Below are 18,953 nucleotides of genomic sequence, written 5' to 3'. Positions count from 1 at the left end.
CTAATGATTCTTTTCTTTCTCCTTCTAGGGATATCAAAACATTAAATATCTTCTTAACCAAGGCAAACCTGATTAAACTGGGAGATTATGGGTTAGCAAAGAAGTTGAACTCTGAGTATTCCATGGCTGAGACTGTGAGTATCTATTTGTTTTGTCTTTTGAATTAATGGCGTTGTCTCCACTTCTTCAATGTCTGATGGATGTTTCCTGGGGGGCAGAGCTAGGACATTGCAATTTTCCTGCCATTTACCTTGTGTGATCTTTCCTTCCCTCTCCACATCCTTGTTAATCTCAGTAGTTTTTGAGAGTAACCAACTATTTTGCCACTTTCCCCTGCCCTGGGGAAATGTCAGTATGTTCATTGCTGAAATTTATTTTTTGGAGACATGTCTCATTTCCAGGCTGGTGATTGAAGAGTAGCAATAGACTACATGCTCGAAGCAATATTTGGAACATGTTTCTTGAAATATAAAATGTGGCTGTATTAAAGGAGTTCTGCGCTTCTCATCCCAGCATCTGATAAATGGCATTTCTGAGGGCTTATCTATGCAAGATAGTGCAGTGACATGCAGATACTTAAGCTAGCCCTGAATGAGCTGAAACTGGAAGTAGTGTATATGCATTAATGCAGTGCTTTCCTTGGTCTCATTGCTTCAAAAGGCCTTCTCAGCCATCAAGTGCAGCCCCCTATATCTGCAGGCAACCATTTATCCAAGACTCTTTTTGCTTACTTTTTCAGGATCTAGAGGAGAGGCCCACTAAAGATGAGTTGCTTGCCCACCTCCCTTTCTCAGTAAAGGCAGGGCTACTTAGATCACTGCACTAGCGTGGCTCTAATTCTTCCACCCAAGGTAGCTTAAATCTGTTTCCTCAGGACTGCATTGTGTCATGTCAACGTACTCTAGAACACTTGCCACTTCAGCATAAGAGCTCTGAACTAAACATAAAGAGTGCAAAAGTGTCCAGGAGAAATGGTAGCTTTTACTCCTGTCTCTGAGATAATGGGGTGTCTCAATATTTATGTTAATTTTTCTTTTTGATTAGTTTTCTGAATATCCTTTCTGGGGAAGAGGTTTACAGAAAAGGTGAATTTTAAGCTTCCAATTTTGTCAGCTTTCAGACTGGTTTCATTCCAGTCCTCTCCAGCAGAGTATTTCACAACCTGAGTTCTAATGTAGAAAATGGTATGCTGCAGTCATCTGGGATCTTGGCCTTCCAGCTCCACTGTTCCTGTGGTGAATAGCATACTTGGAAGGGGAGATGGTCTTTTAGGTCCCAGTGCATTAATGGCTGTGTGTGTTAGGACATTAGCCAACTCTCACTTCCCCTGTACCTGCCCTGATAGGTTTAATGATTGCTATTGGTGTCATCTTGGGATGTATAATTAAGTGTTTGTCAACTTCCTTCCAGAACATCAACATCATTATGCAGCCCCATAATAAACATGAGCATAACATTACTGTACAAAGTCTCTGGAAGCATCTGCTATAGCAAAATCATTTCAATTATGACATGTTTTTCCCAGGCTCATAACTTTCCAAGAAATTTACCTTTTGTGCAAGGAATTTCCATGCTGGTTTGTTACCCAAATGGAATGAGGAGTGGAAAGTTCGAGCAAAATTCCTTTAATCTCTTTAGCTGCTTTGAGCAGGCTGGCCATGCTTTCATTCTTACCAGTCTCCCATCTGGCTGAAGTTTAAACCTGACAATGATTAGAGCTCACAGAGTTGTCCGCTTACCATATGGCATAAGTGAAAATGGATGGTAGAATAGAAGGAATGGGAAAGTAGAAGGGATTGAAGTATCCCTCCCTTTGACTCTACTTGACCCTTTCATTCTGAAATAGAACAGTCCTTGTCTTGTCAACATCCCATAATCATAAAGGGCTGCTTAGAGCTGGAGATGGCATCTGCTTTCAGATACTTTCTGGATCCATTTTCTCTCGCCCTTCCCAGGACAGTTGGGAGGGGATGGGGTTAATTGGGTGGCTGAGCCTCATTTTATGACCTATTCTGAACCCTTGTTTGCCTTCCCAAGTCAGGCAGCAAAAAGGGAGGCAAGGGCTGCAATTCCTGTTCCTGTACTAGTGATATCCACTATATGCTACATCAGAGTTCTAGCAGCTAGGTGTTTTCAGCTTTCTTATAAACACATGACAGACAGGATTTGCAATGGAAATGTTTGGTAGGCCTGTAATAACTGTCATGGGTAGTAAAGTCCAGAAACCAGGACCTGGCTGGTATGTGTCTGACATCTTTCTGTTCTTTGTTTTCTAGCTGGTGGGCACCCCATACTACATGTCCCCAGAGCTCTGTCAGGGAGTGAAATACAACTTCAAATCTGATATTTGGGCAGTGGGCTGTGTCGTTTTTGAGCTTCTCACCCTGAAGAGAACCTTTGATGCCACAGTAAGTCTGCATAACAAGGGACAAACCCATTGTGTTAGTGGTGGTTGTTCCAATGTCTGCACTGATCCTGTGGCTTTTGTTATCGCTTGCTTTTCTTTGTGAGCAGTGATTGTTTGAGTATGAAGAAATTGATAGGGAAAGCATTGGTCTCAAAAACAGTGTTTAAATCCTGTTGTCCTGGTCCCACCTCAGTTGTGAGAGGAGTGTGTCTGTCTGATATATCTGAGAGTCACTGTATGCCTGTGTGAGTGGGTAAAATTATGTGCTGTCACTTTGTCTGCCTTGTCAGTGGAGGCTAAACTCCAATGAGTGAGAGCTGCATAGTGCCTTGGAGTTTGGGGGTGAGCAGCAGCTAGGGTACTCCTTCTCATTGAGACAACCTGAAGTACTGAGATGAGTCTGCCCTCCCCTCCCTCAATGGGTCATTTAGAATAAAAAATGATGTTGCCACCAAGGTCTGATCATGGCAGAGGTAGCATTTCTGTTGGTGAGTCTAGTCACACAGGGACTGGAAAGAGGAGGAGGGCATGTTTCTGCAGTAAACCTCTAAGGCGCCCTGCATCTCCTCCTGTTGAGCATGTTCAGCTCCTTTACAGTAGCACACTGTTTCTACCTAGAACCCTCTGAACTTGTGTGTGAAGATTGTACAGGGGAATCGGGCCATGGAGGTTGATTCCACTGTCTACTCCTGGGAGCTGATCCAGATGGTGAACTCCTGCCTCGATCAGGTTGGTGAGATGTATTTTCTTCTCAGATCCTTTACCCAGCTGCCCCAGTCATGCAGTTTTGAGGGCAACTGGTGAGCTGTGTGTTGCTGGGTGAGGGCTGGTGATATAAGAAGGGTTCTTACATGCAGCTGCCTGTGCAACTCAGTATGTTGGTGAGAGTGATCTGACCTTCCTTCTGCTCTCTAAAGCTACCTCGTTTGGATACTTTCCCAGCCTGATGGGACTGTGGGAGCTGAAGGGTCTGTTTGATGCTGTTTTTAGGTGCTAGTTAGTTGAAGTTACTATATCTCAGCACTGTAGAGATGGAACATTCTTCCAGAATAGCCTATTTGGGCTCCAGCTCTCTGGACTGCATCTCTTGTTGCCCTTGCAGTGTTTCTTGGAGACAGCTACATTTCATATCCTTGGAACGTGCAAGTCTGCAAATCAAGAAGCTAGCATTTACCCTTCATTTTCCGGACACTTGGCTAGCCTCTTGTTTCACTGTGGTGTGACCCCTTTCTATTCTGAAAGGAAGTACCACAAGGGAAAGAGGCTGGGGGGAGGCAGGCGGGGCTAGAATGAGTTATCCTGTTTTAAGATTTCACTGTAGATAATGACCCTTTCCCTAGGGAATGACCTGTTGCTCACCTCTTTCAGGATCCTGAGAAGAGACCCACTGCAGATGAGCTGCTTGAACACCCCCTTCTCAGCAAACGCAGGAGGTAACCAGATGTTTTCACCTCAGACCTGATTGAGTCATGGGTGTTAGGAGGAACAATGGGGCTGCCTTGTGCAGAGGAGTTACTTTGGTGCTTCCCAAGTTAACTGTTTGGAATGACATCTCTTGGGCACTTGTAGAGTCATTATAAAGGACCTTTTATCATCTCCTGCATCTCATGTATCAAGCCCAGTCCTGGGTTTTCTCTCTTCGCCCTTCTTTGGAGACCTGTAATGAAAATGTACCACTATTAGTAGTTATTTGCAACTCTGGTCCTCTGTAGGCTACCCCTCTTTGTTCAAGAGCCTGGAGGTTTTAACATGTGCTCCTCTGTAGTGACTTAAATGGCCTGGTTAAGAATTTGTTTCTGCCATTTGTTATTGTTATTCAATCATAACACCTTGTAGTCCCAGTCCTGGACCAAGACTGCTATTAGGCTGGTCATTGTACAAAGAGAACAATATGATAGCTTCTTCCCCAGAACACTGACAGTCCAACTAATCTACAGAGACTAGGCTGTCTTATTCATATGATAGGGTGGCTGTGGGCTGAGACATTGGACAGTCTGAGTCATGCTTTGGCCATCCTCATGGTAGTAGACCTATTTACTTGGACTCAAGTGGGGTTTTTTTTGTTTGTTTTTTTGTGGGTTTTTTTGTTTTTGTTTGTTTGTTTGTTTGTTTTTTTGGGTTTTTTTTACTGGTAGCCAGTCTTCAGAATAGTACCACAGAGTGGTGTTTTTCTGAATATACCATCTTTAGGAAGATGCATAAAACTGAAGTCTTGATACCACTTTCCCAATTAAAAGTGCCAGGCCACTCTTCACACAAGTAAGGTGTTTGTTTCAGTGCTCCAGTTCTAGTGTATATGTTCCCCCTGCAGCTTTATTAGCTCTGTAACAGATTACTTCTATCCTGATTGTTACTCTTATTGCTGTGCTCTATTAAACAGTCATCTTGTTCCACCCCAGTGAGAGCAGCATTTATTGGAAAGGGAAGCCATCCTTGTATATGGTTTTTCAGTTTGTGGAGTCTGTAAATTGCTTTGGGATATAATAACTCACTGTTTTTTATAACCTTTCTTTTTTTTCCCCTCTGTGTCAGGGAGATGGAAGAGAAGGTTACACTGCTTAATGGGCCAAACAAACGACACAGGTAATTCCATGGCTGCCTGTTTAAATGGACGCTTGTAGATAAACATTTCTTAGATTAAAAAAAGCGTTGCTGAGAGTAGGATAGTGATGTACCTTCCAGAGTCTTTGGGCTAACTAAATCAGAGATGCATAGGCTTTTGTGAGCCTGAGTTCGCTTAATCAGATGCTGTGAAAGGACATGCATAGAGCAGTGTATCAAAGAGCAAATGCTTTGAATACAAAAAGGAGAGAGGGAGGTGGGGGCAGTACTAGGGGAGGCAAACAGGTAATAAACCCATAGTGACAAAGGGGTCACAAAAGCTAATCCAGGTAACAGGATTATGATCTGTAATCATTTTATGCCGTACTTAACATGATTCAGTCTGTGGATGACCATTGTAACAAAGTGTCATAGTTTAGGAGAAATTTAAATGCTTGGAATTTAGTGAATTCCTACAGCTTTGCCCTGATATTTGGTCTGTCCTCTACCTATATGTGGAGATTATGTGGTATCTTGCACAACTATAGTCTCCCTGCTGAAAGGTGAATTCCACAGTGGTCTGATCGATGTATGAGATTATAATCTCTTAGCCTCTTTTCAGGCTTCTTAGGTGTAAAGATGGGAGGGGATCTCCGTTTAAGTGGAGAGTGAATGGATCTCTGTCTTTGAAATCAGTCACACAGTTAGTGGCATGTTACATTTATCTGTCTTGCTGGAGCAATATACAGCTGAGAAAAACAGGTCACCAGTGTACATCTCTACTCCTCAGGTTACTTTGTTATGTGGCTTGACTTTGTGAATGACTTGAAGGAAAAGGTAGAGTGGTGGCATTAGGAGGTGGCCAGCAACAGTCTGTTCTTGACCTTTCTGGACTCAAGGCACCCCTTGCTGGGTTTGAGGCACGTCTCACTGACTTCAGGGCACCCCTCTGTAACTTGTGCGTGAATTGTGTGGCACCTAACTTCAAAAAGTAATTTTATAAATTGCAGTGCTTACTTCCCTACAGAGGGGCTGGGCAGTGGCTGGGGGAGATTGACCAGTCAGGGACAAGCCTGAGCCTGCACTTATCTACTTAGACTATCCTCTTAGGGCATTTATGCACATACGTTTTCATGCTGTGATGCACCAGAGATCCAGTTTGTTGGAGCAGACTCGATTAATTGCACCCAGCACTGCGTCACATGCATTTGTATAAACGGCAAGCTGTGTGTCAGTGCTGGGGAAATGTCAGTGGCACGCTTTTGAACTAAAACACATGGAAGGTAGGGATTATTGGAACATAACATGGAAGGTGTTTTAGTTCAAAAGCGCACCACTGCCATTTTCCCAGTGCATTTTGCCATTTATATAAATATATGTGATGCAGTGCCAGGTGCTTTCAAAAGCACTTGGGCTGCATCACACATGTCTAAAAATGCCTTTAATCTTTTCACACCTTGAGATACCCTTCAGAGGATTTAGGCTTACCCCAGTGGAGAATCACTAGTCTATATGTTCCTTCTGACCTTCCTTCTTAATGAACAGGAGTTAGAATGAATTTCCTATCAGTTTGGGTGTCTGAGTACTTAGGGCTTGTAGACAGGTTGAGGAGTTGTTTGTGTTTTGAGGTTCATAGAAAAATGGATAGCCTCATAGAAAAATGGGGCTGGTAAAGGCTCAGGAGGTCATGTAGTCCATCCCTGTGCTCAAGGCAGGATCATTCCTGTAGAATCATGCCAGAGAAATATTTGACTAATGTGTATGTAACATTCAGTGATGGAGAGTCCACAGCCTCTTTAGGAAATCTGTTCCATTGCTTAACCACCCTCAAAATGAGAAAGTTCTTCCTACTTTCCAACCTACATTTCCTGTGTTGGAATTTAATTTAATTGCTTCTTGTCCTGTCCCAGTGGATATGGAGAGCAATTTAATCACCATTCTCTTTATAATAATCTTTTTTTGTATCTGAAGATTGTTATGCAATTTGCCCTCAGTCTTCTCTTCTGTAGGCTAAATAAGCTCCATTATTCTGGCCTTTCTTCATATGTCATTTTCATTACACTTCTGGTCATTTTATTGCTCTCCTCTGGACTCCTTACAATTTGTCCCAGTATCCAAGATGAGGCCACGCTAGCGCCAGCTAGAGTTGAAGTCACTTCCCTTGACTTGCCTGTTAACTTTCCTGTTAATACATCCCAATAGGCTGCTTGCTTTTTTGCAATGATATTACAGTGCATGGTTGATTTGTTTATACTCAGTTGGTGATCCACTATAAACCTGAGATCCTTTTCTGTAGTGCTGCAGTCAAACCAGTCATTCCCCAATTTGTATTTGTGTATTTGACTGTCCCTTCCCAAGTATGTTGCTTGGCATTTGTCCTTACAGAACTTCATTCAATTTAATTTGAACCAGGTTATCGAGGTTGTTTTGAATCCTAATCCTGTTCTCCAAAGCATCCACTATACCTCCCAGTTTGGTGCTGTCTGCAGATTTCCATCCTCAAAGTAATTTAATGAAAATATTGAATAGTACTGGACCCAAGACAAATTCCTGGGAAACCCAACTTGATGTCTCTTGATATCGCTAATGGCTGTTCTTTGAGTATGATTATCCAGTTAGTTAAACAACCTCTGTATAGTAGTTTCATCTACCCCACACTTCATCAGCTTGCTTATAAGGATGTTATGTGAGAAGCTGAGACATGCCCATCCAAAAGGCTCATTACCTTGTCATACAAAGAAATAAAGAATTATTTGCCCTTGACAAATCCATTTTGGATCTCAGGCTGGCATTGAGAGGGCCATTATGATGGGCTGTGATATGTTTCTAGGACAGTTGGAAGGGAGAGTAGTGAGTGGAGATTGGACTCTTCAGGCCAAAGTGGCAACATTGGATTTAGGCTTTTTAAAGGACCAGATATTAGAAGCTGGCTATCCTTGAATGTGTAAGTGGTTGAGTATACCAGAAGAAGGTCAAATCACCACCGTTATATCATGAGTGGCTTGTGTTTCAGCTAGTCTGTAAACTAAGGAAGACTAGAGAGTCTGTCCTTCTTCAGTGTTCGAAAACTAGTGCTAAAATGGAATAGTGACAATGTTAATATTGCTACTAGAAAATGAACTATAAGTTTTCTGGTCTTTCTAGCTTGTAACATTTTATAAGCAATAAAAAACTTAGCAGTCGTTTGAGGGGTGCTGCATTTTTATTTTCAGTAGCTGTAACAAAGTGTTTGTCTGAGAATCTCCTTTGTGTGTGTGTAGAAGTGGAGGGTAGGAGAGAGTGTTTTGTGCTCAGATAACTTGAAATTCTACATCAGCTGTTTTAGAGAGAATTGTGATTGTAGGGAGAGGAGAAGAACACAATTAAGGAGGTAAGGATTAACACTAATTCCCCCCTTGCAAAAGAACTGCAAATAATCCATAGTTTGTTTGTGGGGTTTTTTTAGTAAAAATCATGTGACAAACTCTCATCCTCAGAGACTAATTTACTTTCTGTTGAGAGTGCCTGTGCCTGTAAAACAAAATGATCAGAGGGTGGGGTGGTGGTCAGAGCAGGTACCCAGCATCCTCAGGACATTGTAATCACTGCCCAGGGGAATCATGCTACTTGGGAGCAATTTGACTACCAGTTGTTTGAATTTTGTGACAGTCTTTCATAAACCTGGGATTGTGGATGAGTTCTGGAATCTTTTCTAATGTACATAGCAGGTGACTGTAGCAGATCATTTTTTCTGCTGGTGAATTGTTATATAGTTTGATTTTCTTTTCTTTTTTTTTCCCCTCACAGATTAGAAAGTGTTGGGCAAGCTCTTCATGGAGTTGCATTACTTGTCATTAGAGGTGCACTGATATGTCTGCGCCCTATGGGATCAGCACTGATAAAGGGAAAATTAACATTATTGGGGTTTTTTTGGCCAGTGTAGCTGATAATGTCACCAATAAATATAATATGCCTTCTTGCCGGGTCCCTGGACGCCACGTGCATGTGGCCAGAAATGCAGTTGGGAGATGTAGAGAGCAGTGCCTTGCAATTAATTCTGTGGAGGGGAAGGGGCATAGGGGAGGGAAAGGGTGTGGTGGGGCAGGGGCAGATCAAGTCCCCCATGGTGGGGGAAGGAGTGGGGCAGGGGCTGAGGGTGCTGCCCAGCCAGAGCAGTGAACAGGACCTGGGGCTGGGGCAGGGAGCAGGATGGAGCTGCGGGCAGCTTGTCCAGGGGGTTAGGGTCAGGGATGGGGAGGCAACTCCCCACTGCTGCACGCAGCCCCTGGGTGAAGGCATGGAGGGGGCATGTGACCTCCCTCAGATTTGTGTGCGGGGTCGATGAGGGCTGGCTGTTTGCTGTGGGCTCGGGGATTTCTGCTCTGCTGCCTTTGCCCCAGCGACTCTGCATCAGCCGCATGTCCCCTGCCTGCCTGGCAGCAGTGGGGGCAGCAAGTTGAGCTCCCAGGGCAAAGGCAGCAGAGTGAAGAGCCCCGAGCCCACAGCAGGCAGCTCACATCTGCCCTTGCCCTGCTCAGCTCTGCTCCAGTTAAAAGCTTCCCCACACCACTTTTAAGCCCCAGGACACTGATCCCTGGGACAAGCTGCCCATGGCTCTGTCCTGATCCCCAGTCCCTGCCCCACTCCCTCCCCACCATGGGAGCCTTGATCTGTTCCTTCCCCTCCACAGACTTACCTGCAGGGCGCTGCTCTCTATACTGCCCAGCTGCATTCCTGTATATCGGTTATCAAATCGGTATTGGCCAATATGGCTGGTTAATAATCGGCTATTGGTATCAGCCAAAAAAATCTTTATCAGTACACCCCTACTTGTCATCCACAACTTATTCCTTCTACTCTAGTTTCCTTTTTGCTATTGTTTTTGTGGAGTGATTAGTTGGTACATACCTGTGTGTTTGCTTCTTGATTGGATGGCTGAAACTCTAATAAAGAGAGAGGGAAATGAGGAATTGCAAGGTATGTGTGTGTTTGCATGATTGTTTTTGAAGCTTTTCTTTTTTGAACAAGAATTGTGTGGATTTTTTTTCTAAAAGAAAAAAGTGTTAATATTTGTAAAGTGCTGCAGCTCAGGCCTGGACAGACGACTCCAATTAGTCAGCACAGGGGAGCTGAAAAAAAGTTGAATACTGTTGACTATGATCATGCCTCAGTACTAAGTACTCGTATGTTCTGGGGGATTTTGTACAGATCGAGCACCATGAATGAGACTCCCATTGCAGTGGTGACTTCGCGCACTAGTGAGGTGTATGTGTGGGGGGGCGGGAAGTCAACCCCCCAGAAGCTGGATGCCATCAAAAGTGGCTGCAGTGCACGCCAGGTGTGTGCGGGCAACACTCACTTTGCCGTGGTGACAGTGGAAAAGGAGCTCTACACTTGGGTGGTAAGTGAGACAAAGAGAAGGAACCCGAGAAGGAACCCGGGAGGCTAGGGGCAGAACAACCAGTATGGTGTCAGCATCACCATCTGTGGGTCATTCATTAGTCTGTTTGAAACATGAGGATGAGACCAAGAGGAGGGGAGAGAGCAGAAGTGAACTCAAGAAATGAATGAAGTGGGGAAATTTGTGGGCTGAGGCAGCACCTTTGGGTGTAACCTGTCAACAGGAATCTGTTTACAGGGTGGGGGAGGCTTCTGCTTTGGTATTAGCTGTTGAAGTACTGCTGATGTTACTCAGAATTGCAGCAGACCTTTGGATGGTGAGGGGGTGGAGGTAAGATACTACTGTGAATTACTGTCCCAAACTCAGGGCCCTTTTCCCTGCCCTTGATCCATCAAAGGGTGGTGGAGGCCTTCTTTCATTAGTCCAGTGTCTATTCTGGGAGAGGATGAGTGGATGAGCCTACCAGGGTGTAGGAGACATAGGATTCTGAGTAGTCTGCAGCGAAGGCTCCTGCCTTCACTGATGAGCTGGAATTTTGGTGAATCAGGACCTGGGGATTTTCAGCAAATTCCGTTCCATGTTCTTTTTGCTTTGATATTCAACTAAATATATTTATCCTGCACCTAAACTATCAGTGTTCATAGATTTCTGTATCAACCATGCATAACTAAATCACAGGAGTAGCCAGCAGGAAATGTTACTGTCTGGGTAGGAGAGGGTCTCTGGGGAGAGAGGCAGTTTAAGATTGTCAGACAAACGCATTCATTGAACAAATGTGAAAAAATGATAAGGGAAATAGTTTGTGGTATTGACATTTAAAATGTCATGTTTAGGTTTCAAAGTCAGCACCTTATCCAGACAAATGGGGTTATTCACTACTTGGAGCTATTATTAGTTTGTCTTTAGACCCTGGCAGACATGTCACTGATGAGCAATGTGCCTAATATGCTTAAGGGTTAGAAATATACGTAATCATCAAGAAAACTGAGATTCTGTACCACAGGTCTGCTGCAAGGACTGGATTCTGTGGTATGACAGATTACTCAGGAGCTTAGCCATACATTTGGGTAGGAATAGGGAAGGAGATTTTCTTTCTGATCCTTTAGGGTTATCAGCTGCTGGCTCAAAACCTGATTACTCCTCCTTGGTGCATGACTGTAAAGCTACCTAAGGGCTCATGTTAGCTTTTCAAGGGTGCTTGCTGTCTACAACACTGAGAGCAGCCCTTTTACTAGGGTGGGTAGAGAACTTCCTTTTGCTCTTCTCTTTTCTTTCCCACCTTGTCCTTGGTTACTCCACCCTTCCCAGTTATTGATTATAACCCTTGAACTGTGGGCATATATCCTCACCAGGTTTCCCTGTCTTACAGAACATGCAGGGAGGCACCAAGCTGCATGGCCAGCTGGGGCATGGAGACAAAGCCTCCTATCGGCAGCCAAAGCATGTGGAGAAGCTGCAGGGGAAGGCCATTCGTCAGGTGTCCTGTGGGGCTGATTTTACAGTCTGCATCACAGGTGAGTGATGGATGATAGGCTCTGAGGTAGAAGCAAGTCTCTACTGTTGGACACAGCCCATCAGTAATCAAACTGGACACAGGGCACATACCACCCACCTCTTGTCCCTTGCTCTGATCACTAGGTATGAGGCGCATATGTACTGATAAGTAATAGATGGGCGGGAAAGTGAAGCAGTTTGAGACTTGTCTTGGACTATGGAGTCCAGGACAAAGTAGGATAGGGCAGGCAAAATACAGCCTGCGGGCTGGATCTGGTCTGCCAGGCCATTCTATTTGGCCCATGGGGCCCCTGAAAAATTTAGAAACTTAATATGTATCTACTCCCGGCTGCCTGTCAAAGATGACAGGAGCCTGGGGCAGTAGGACCTAGGGGGAACTGGCAGGACCCAGCAGCCAGGCTTGCCTGGCCCAGCCCCCTCCCCCAACCCCTGGAAGCCTCTGCCTAGCAGAGTCTTCCGGCCTGGGATCCTGGGGCTGTTCTCACCTCCCTGTGCCAAAGAGAAGTTCAAGTAGGAGTGGTGGGGAAGGCAGGGGATGGCTGTGGGGATCGCCTCAGTGCTTGGGGCCAGGCCTCCTGGCTCCTGCTGAGTCCCATGGTCTGGCTCATAGACCCTGACAGCCCAGGCCCCATGTTCCTGCCACCCTGCTCTGGGCCCTGCTGGCACTGGCCCTGGCCCTGGGATACTGGTGTGGGCCTCCTGCCCAGCTGTCACTGTGCTCCATGCACCCTCGCTGCCGCTGCTTTCAGCATTTCCCTGCCCACCTGCTGGCTGCTCCTGCACCATGTGGCGCCCAGCTGCAGGAGCACAGGGTAAGGAGTGGGAGGAGTGGCGTGTGTTTGTGTCCGTGTGTGTGTTTGTGTCTATGCAATGAAGGAGGGAGGGAGAGCAATGAGGGAGGGACAGAGTATGCGCACACGTGTGCAATGAGGGGGGAAGGGAGGAACACAGTGTGTGTGTGCGCAGTGGGGAAGGGAGGGACAGAGAGTGTGTGTGTGTGTGTGTGCAGTGGGGAAGGGAGGGACAGAGTGTGTGTGTGTGTGCGCGCGCACGTGGTGAGGGAGAGACAGAGTATGTGTGTGTATGTAGTGAGGGAGAGAGAGACTGTGTGTGTGTGTGTGTGTGTGTGTAATGAGGGAGGAAGGGACAGAGTGTGCATGTGTTCGTAAGGTGAGTCCCACATGCATATCCCACCATATACATGCACCCACACCCCCCCTTGCACAGCCATACACACAGATCCCCGCACCCCATATCCACACACATCCACATGCTCTCGCTTCTCCCACACCTATCCACCCCCAACCTCTCCACACATACCTACACTCCCCCACACACCCACAGGCCCCCACAAACCTATACCCACCCCCATAAAATACACAAGAGTATGACTTCATTTTAAGCTATTGTGTAATCACCTCTATATACACTACACAAACGCATGTAAATCAGGACAAAAATATTTTTTGAAATCAAATTAATGAATGCTGTAGATGTTCAATTTTTAGAATATAATTTGGTATTTTTCTGGTTGCAAGACCTCAAAACCCCTTGCTGAAAGGAGTACTTTCTGGGGCAAGGGGAGGGAGTTCTGATGGCAAAGGGCAGGGATTAGAGGGCAGGACTTCTGGTCACAAGATAGCAACTAGGAGGTGGGGCACCTGTTAAGGGGCAGAGCTACCAATGCGGCCTTCGAGAGCTTGCCAAAACTTGGTAAGCAGCCCTCAACCCGAAATAATAGCCTGCCCCTGAAGTAGGAGCTAGGGTTGAGGTTAGCCAGCAAATTCCTGACATGTTGAATATGATGGTATTCTTGTCCTGATATGGTTGATTCCATCACCACACTGGACTGAGAGGATGTGTGGATCGTGGCATGTTTGGTGTGAGGGAGTTTGAACCTTTTGTTGCCCAGAGAAAATAACCTTGTTGACAAGAGATTCTGGAGCTGTTAGCCAGCGAGTGTCCCACAGAAGTGGTACTGATTATCCAATGTGCTGGTATGGAATGGTGACTTGAACCCAAGCTGTCAGCTTGCCAAGGTATATTTAGGCAAAGACTGTAGTCTCCAGGGACCACTGCCTTGCGTTAAAGAAGAGGCTGCAGAGAGCGGGCTTCTTTAGGCACCCATGACAGGTTAACAGGAAATCTAATACAAGCCTCTGTCTGACTTTCCCTGTTATTTTCCCCTACAGATGAGGGCCAGGTGTATGCTTTTGGCTCAGACTATTATGGCTGCATAGGCATTGACAAGGCTTATGGCTCTGAAGTGCTGGAACCTCTGCAGCTGGACTTCTTTCTCACCAACCCTGTGGAGCAAGTGTCTTGTGGTGATAATCATGTGGCAGTCCTAACCAGAAACCGAGAAGTGTACACGTGGGGCTGTGGGGAGTATGGTACGTGCAGCTACGCTACTTCCTCGGAGCTTCGAACAAATCCCAGAGAGAGGGCCTGGGTGTATGTACACAGCCTAACCTTTCCAGGCGGTGGCTCTGCTGCAGATACTTGCAGCCGGAAACAGGTGTAGAGTGCCTGGGGTACCCTTGGAGCCCATAAAGACCAATTGTCTCATGAGACTCTTTTCCCCCAAGTTATAGACTGAGAGCTGGGGACTGAGCCCTTGAGGTTTGTTCTGGGAAGTTACTGGGTATGAGGCAGTTTCCCCAGGATTAGGGCAGTTGTCATTTGGGGTGGTTGGTTCCCTGGGAGAACTGGAGCAATGCCATTTGCTTGGAGGAGGTACTCTGAGGAAGGCAGCCCCGTATCCCCAGAAGTAGGGCTCCTTACCTGTAGGGGATTCTCCTGGAAGCAGGGATTCCCTTCAGTCCTGGGAACACCTTGTTTGACTGTTTCTCACTACAGTCTCTGTTGATATAGGGCGCTTGGGTTTGGATTCAGAAGAGGATCACTACACTCCTCAGAAGGTAAAACTTCAGTGCCCTCTTCCTGGAAAACCTTTTGGGCACTGACCCAGGTCGACATGAGTCAATTTCTGAACATCTGCTGCCAAAGGCTCTCATTCCCTTGAGGCATCCCAGAATTAGGAGAATTCCCTATTCCCTTATTTGCTTCACTAGTCTTTGATCCCAGGAATCATGGCACCTCTCATTTTTCCTGAGAGAGGATGTATTATTCCCACAAAGTCTAGAAAGGGGTGCTTGTTTGCATCACAACTTCTAGCTCCATTGCTCTAAACTTGTTACAGAGATGGTAAGCACTGATTCTGAAAAATGTTCTGTAAGACAGCAACTGCAGGAACTATTGATCATTGGTAAACTCCATGCCCCAGATCTGTAGAGGAAAACTGCACCTCTCTAATCTAGAATTCTCTGGTTAATTCAGTAAAAATAATGGGGGAAAAAAGATCAGATTGATATAATTTGTCAAAGGTTAACTAAAATTAAGCCCTCCTGAGACAAGGTGAAGTTTTGTCATGGATTAGAAACCTGATGAGAGACGGAAACCAAGGAAAGGACAAACTTACTAATTTTCCTTGTAGACAACATATTAATAAGTAAAACTATTAATAAGTAGTGCTATTTTTCTGTGCTGTGACTGATGTTGCTTGATATGTTTAATGATCATGACTATAGGGATGGAGAGACATGACAATTGTTAGATGACACAAAGTGATGTAGTGTAGTGAATACTACAGAAGTCTGAGGACTTTCTGGTGGTTCTAACAAGGAACCAGCATATGGTCTGAGAGTGGCTCAAGTGTTCTGTGATTATTTCCTCACTTAGAAAAAGGTCTTGGGCCTTATTTTTACCAAAAAGATGCTACATAAAATCATAGAATCTTGTTCTCCCCTCTTCCATGTGGCTTCCACCAGCCCAAATTCAATAAAGTATCAAAGAATTACATTAAATAGAAAAGAAGATACCAAAAGAATTAGAACTGCGCGTGCTTTGGGAGTTGGTCTTAAACTTTGAGGGTATCTAAACCACTTCCTTATAAAATAACCATGATTTCCATTAGAAGGTTTTAGGAAGGCTGGATAGGATTCAGTGTAGATCCGATGTTTAGAAGCATGGGCTTCAGGTCATAAGCCAGACTTTGACAGGAGGAGGCAACTTCCCTTGTGTGCAGTTCCTTCTATGGTGAAGTTACTTGTACCTTTATCCAAAGCATCTGTAGTGGCTGTCAAGGGCATCACCTAGACTAAACTGATGGGTGCTGTAATACAGTCTGTATTTCCTGTGGTTTAGGTGTGGGGTTTAGAGACTGGCTTTGGCTCTACAAGTATCAGGATTTGATTCCTCTGAGGTCTGCTTTCATTTAGGTGGATGTTCCAAAGACATTGAACATTGTTTCAGTCCACTGTGGCTGTGATGGGACCTTCCTGCTCACTCAGACAGGCAAAGTCTTGGCATGTGGACTCAATGAGTTCAACAAGCTTGGCCTGAATCAGTGCACATCAGGGATCATCAACCATGATGTAAGTGCCTCTGATACCAATGTACCTTTTCCTGGGTTGTTCTGTAGATGAGGTAGCATAGATTCCCCAATTATAGCAAGCAATTAATTGCCATGAATGTACCCATCCATAAGGTTCCAGTTCACAACTCCGGGTATCAGATATTATGGTAAGAGGAAATCATTTTGCATCCTCATTGCTGCTAATGGCTTTTGTCTCAATACGGTGGTGGTAAAGCAGTGTGTTACCTACATTTAGGCAGTTCGTATGATAAAAAGGAAATTCCATGTTGTAGTCTACCTTCACCTTTGTGGACAGACCTTGTCTTGTGAGTGTGTACCCGGTGCTTGGCTCTGGGCCTAACTGATTGTCTGCTGTCTTTCTTCAGACTTACCATGAAGTTCCCTACACCACTTCCCTTACCTTGGCCAAGCAGCTCTCCTTCTACAAGATCCGCACCATTGCCCCAGGAAAGACTCACACAGCCTCCATAGATGGTGAGCCCTACTCACAGTGCATGGGCTGCTGAAGAAGAGCTCCACTTCCCCACACTCAGAGGACCCCATTGGAGTTGTGTTTATATGCACAGACTGGGCTGTCTGTGTACATAACACTAGTCTATATTCTGTGATCAAGATTAGTGAGATGGCAATTGAACTAGCCCTGTAAATTGGCTCTGTACCTTTCTAATCCAGCTACACTGAATGCACTAGTGATACCTGAAGCTCAGGTAGTGACTGAAATGAGTACTGACCCCTCAGTACTGAGAGTCCTAGGTTGGGTTTGTCCCCTTTACCACTGGTAGAAGAAGTTAGTGCTGGAACAGGTATGTATTTCCTGGAGCAGTGATATCAGAGGTTAGTTCAGTCATCCTAAATGGAAGAGAGCTTGGTTGCGTATGGGGTAGGATAATACCTTGGCTAGCCAAGGTTCAGCTTTACAACATGATCAGGCACCTTGGTTTTGTCCTGCTCAAGTATGTTAGCCAAAGGACAGGGAGGAACCACAGCCCCTGGTCAAAAGTAGGGAGCAAAGGGAACGAATTGGGCAGGGGGAGTTTCCAGGATTGAAGCAATCCACATTGGCTAATGGCACCCTCTAGCATATGTTGGCTATAGGTGGATGTTGCCAGTTCTGTGCATATGTGGCTGCTTTCTTGTCTTGGGTTCTCACTGTCAGTATGTCTTTGTTCCTTCTCTCAGAGCGGGGCCGTCTTCTGACCTTTGGCTCCAACAAGTGTGGGCAGCTTGGTGTCGGTGACTACAAAAAGCATCTGGGAATTAACTTGCTGGGAGGCCCCCTTGGGGGTAAGCAGGTGATCCGAGTTTCCTGTGGAGACGAGTTCACCATAGTTGCTACTGATGGTGAGTGAGCATTTCTGAGGGTCCAGTAGGAGGGTCTGCTGGTTAGTCAAGAGACTTGCAGCATATTTAGTGTTGAGAGTGGTTGGTTTATCATTTGCCACTTGGAACAGCACTGAAGACAGGAAAGGGCAATCCTCCAGATTTAGTATCGCTGGAGCAGAGTAGTACAAAGTTTTCACTGCTGCTATCTTTAGAGCCACCAAGTACCACTGGAGATTCACCTGGTGGACTTGACTACACACATTTAGCTTTCCATTGGCAAGCTTAGGCAGGTAAGCTATTTGCTATGCCTGCTTTGAGACAGTAATTATGGGAGAAGAGGTGGGAGTCTCTGTAATGAGCCTGGTATATCAGGGCCCCCTGGGGGGAAATAAGGTGTCTGAGGTCAGGCTGATTATTACATCCCTTTTTCTACAGATAACCATATATTTGCCTGGGGTAATGGTGGAAATGGGCGTCTGGCAATGACACCAGCGGAGAGACCTCACGGCTCAGATATTTGTACCTCATGGCCTCGACCCATCTTTGGATCCCTGCATCATGTCCCAGACCTGTCTTGCCGGGGCTGGCACACCATCATCATAGTTGGTGAGTGTGATTCATAGGATATTTCCTAACACGGTGGGCAGTATTCTGAGGTGGTGGCTCAGTAGAGTTTCCCTAACATGGGCTACAATGGAGATGTCAGGATTGTTCTTGAGGAACTTTTCAGTGAGCCCATGTCAGCCCTGGTGCTGGAACCCTATTTTGGTTTGTACCAACTTCTACAATTTCTCTAGACCCCTAAACTAAGGGGCTGTTCTTTTTCTCCACAGAAAAGGTGCTGAATTCTAAAACCATCCGATCCAACAGCAGTGGCTTGTCCATCGGTACTGGTGAGTAGCCAGCCCTGAAGGGTGCATAGGTTGTTTGAACGCTGGAGTTGCTGGGTAGCAGCAACCTCAGACCATTTTGGAAAGTTGCAGGCTTGTGCAGTGGCCCTGTCAAAGGGATTTCACTACGCAGTCATTTCCCATCCCATCCTCACTGCTTTCTGTCTGCATGGGGAGGGAGCTAGTTTGTCCGTTTTAGTGTGAGGAATCAGCTGATAGTTAGGGACCTACTTAATTCATGGATTTCTTGATTTCTGCAAGATCCAGGCTTGTCCATGAAATCAACAAAAGAACCCCAACAACTTAATACAGGTAAAACACTGGCTCCCCAGTGGAAGCCTAGGTAGCAGTCCTCGCTGATGGGAGGGGAAGGTACCAGCTGCCGGGGTGGCACAAAAGGCAGCAGAAAAGATGGTTACTTCCCCCTGTCCCTTCTCCTCTACTGGGGCCTCTCTACTA

General features: G+C 45.6%; 1 protein-coding gene across 1 annotated transcript in view; it reads left to right on the top strand.

Annotated features, from left to right (window-relative positions):
• NEK9 (NIMA related kinase 9) overlaps positions 1-18,953 on the top strand; it is a 34,567-nt gene that overhangs the window by 10,150 nt on the left and 5,464 nt on the right. Inside the window, exons 5-18 of the mRNA XM_059723096.1 lie at positions 29-134; positions 2,277-2,408; positions 3,026-3,136; positions 3,776-3,840; positions 4,940-4,990; positions 10,136-10,328; positions 11,698-11,842; positions 14,036-14,236; positions 14,718-14,764; positions 16,124-16,279; positions 16,647-16,755; positions 17,461-17,622; positions 18,040-18,210; positions 18,438-18,497. Coding sequence (XP_059579079.1) covers positions 29-134; positions 2,277-2,408; positions 3,026-3,136; positions 3,776-3,840; positions 4,940-4,990; positions 10,136-10,328; positions 11,698-11,842; positions 14,036-14,236; positions 14,718-14,764; positions 16,124-16,279; positions 16,647-16,755; positions 17,461-17,622; positions 18,040-18,210; positions 18,438-18,497 — 1,709 coding nt within the window. The remainder of the gene's footprint in view (positions 1-28; positions 135-2,276; positions 2,409-3,025; positions 3,137-3,775; positions 3,841-4,939; positions 4,991-10,135; positions 10,329-11,697; positions 11,843-14,035; positions 14,237-14,717; positions 14,765-16,123; positions 16,280-16,646; positions 16,756-17,460; positions 17,623-18,039; positions 18,211-18,437; positions 18,498-18,953) is intronic.

Source organism: Alligator mississippiensis, chromosome 2, assembly GCF_030867095.1.
Source record: "Alligator mississippiensis isolate rAllMis1 chromosome 2, rAllMis1, whole genome shotgun sequence".
Taxonomy (NCBI): Eukaryota; Metazoa; Chordata; order Crocodylia; family Alligatoridae; genus Alligator; species Alligator mississippiensis.
Note: the sequence above shows the minus strand (reverse complement) of the source record. Positions and strands in the feature narration are given on the sequence as shown.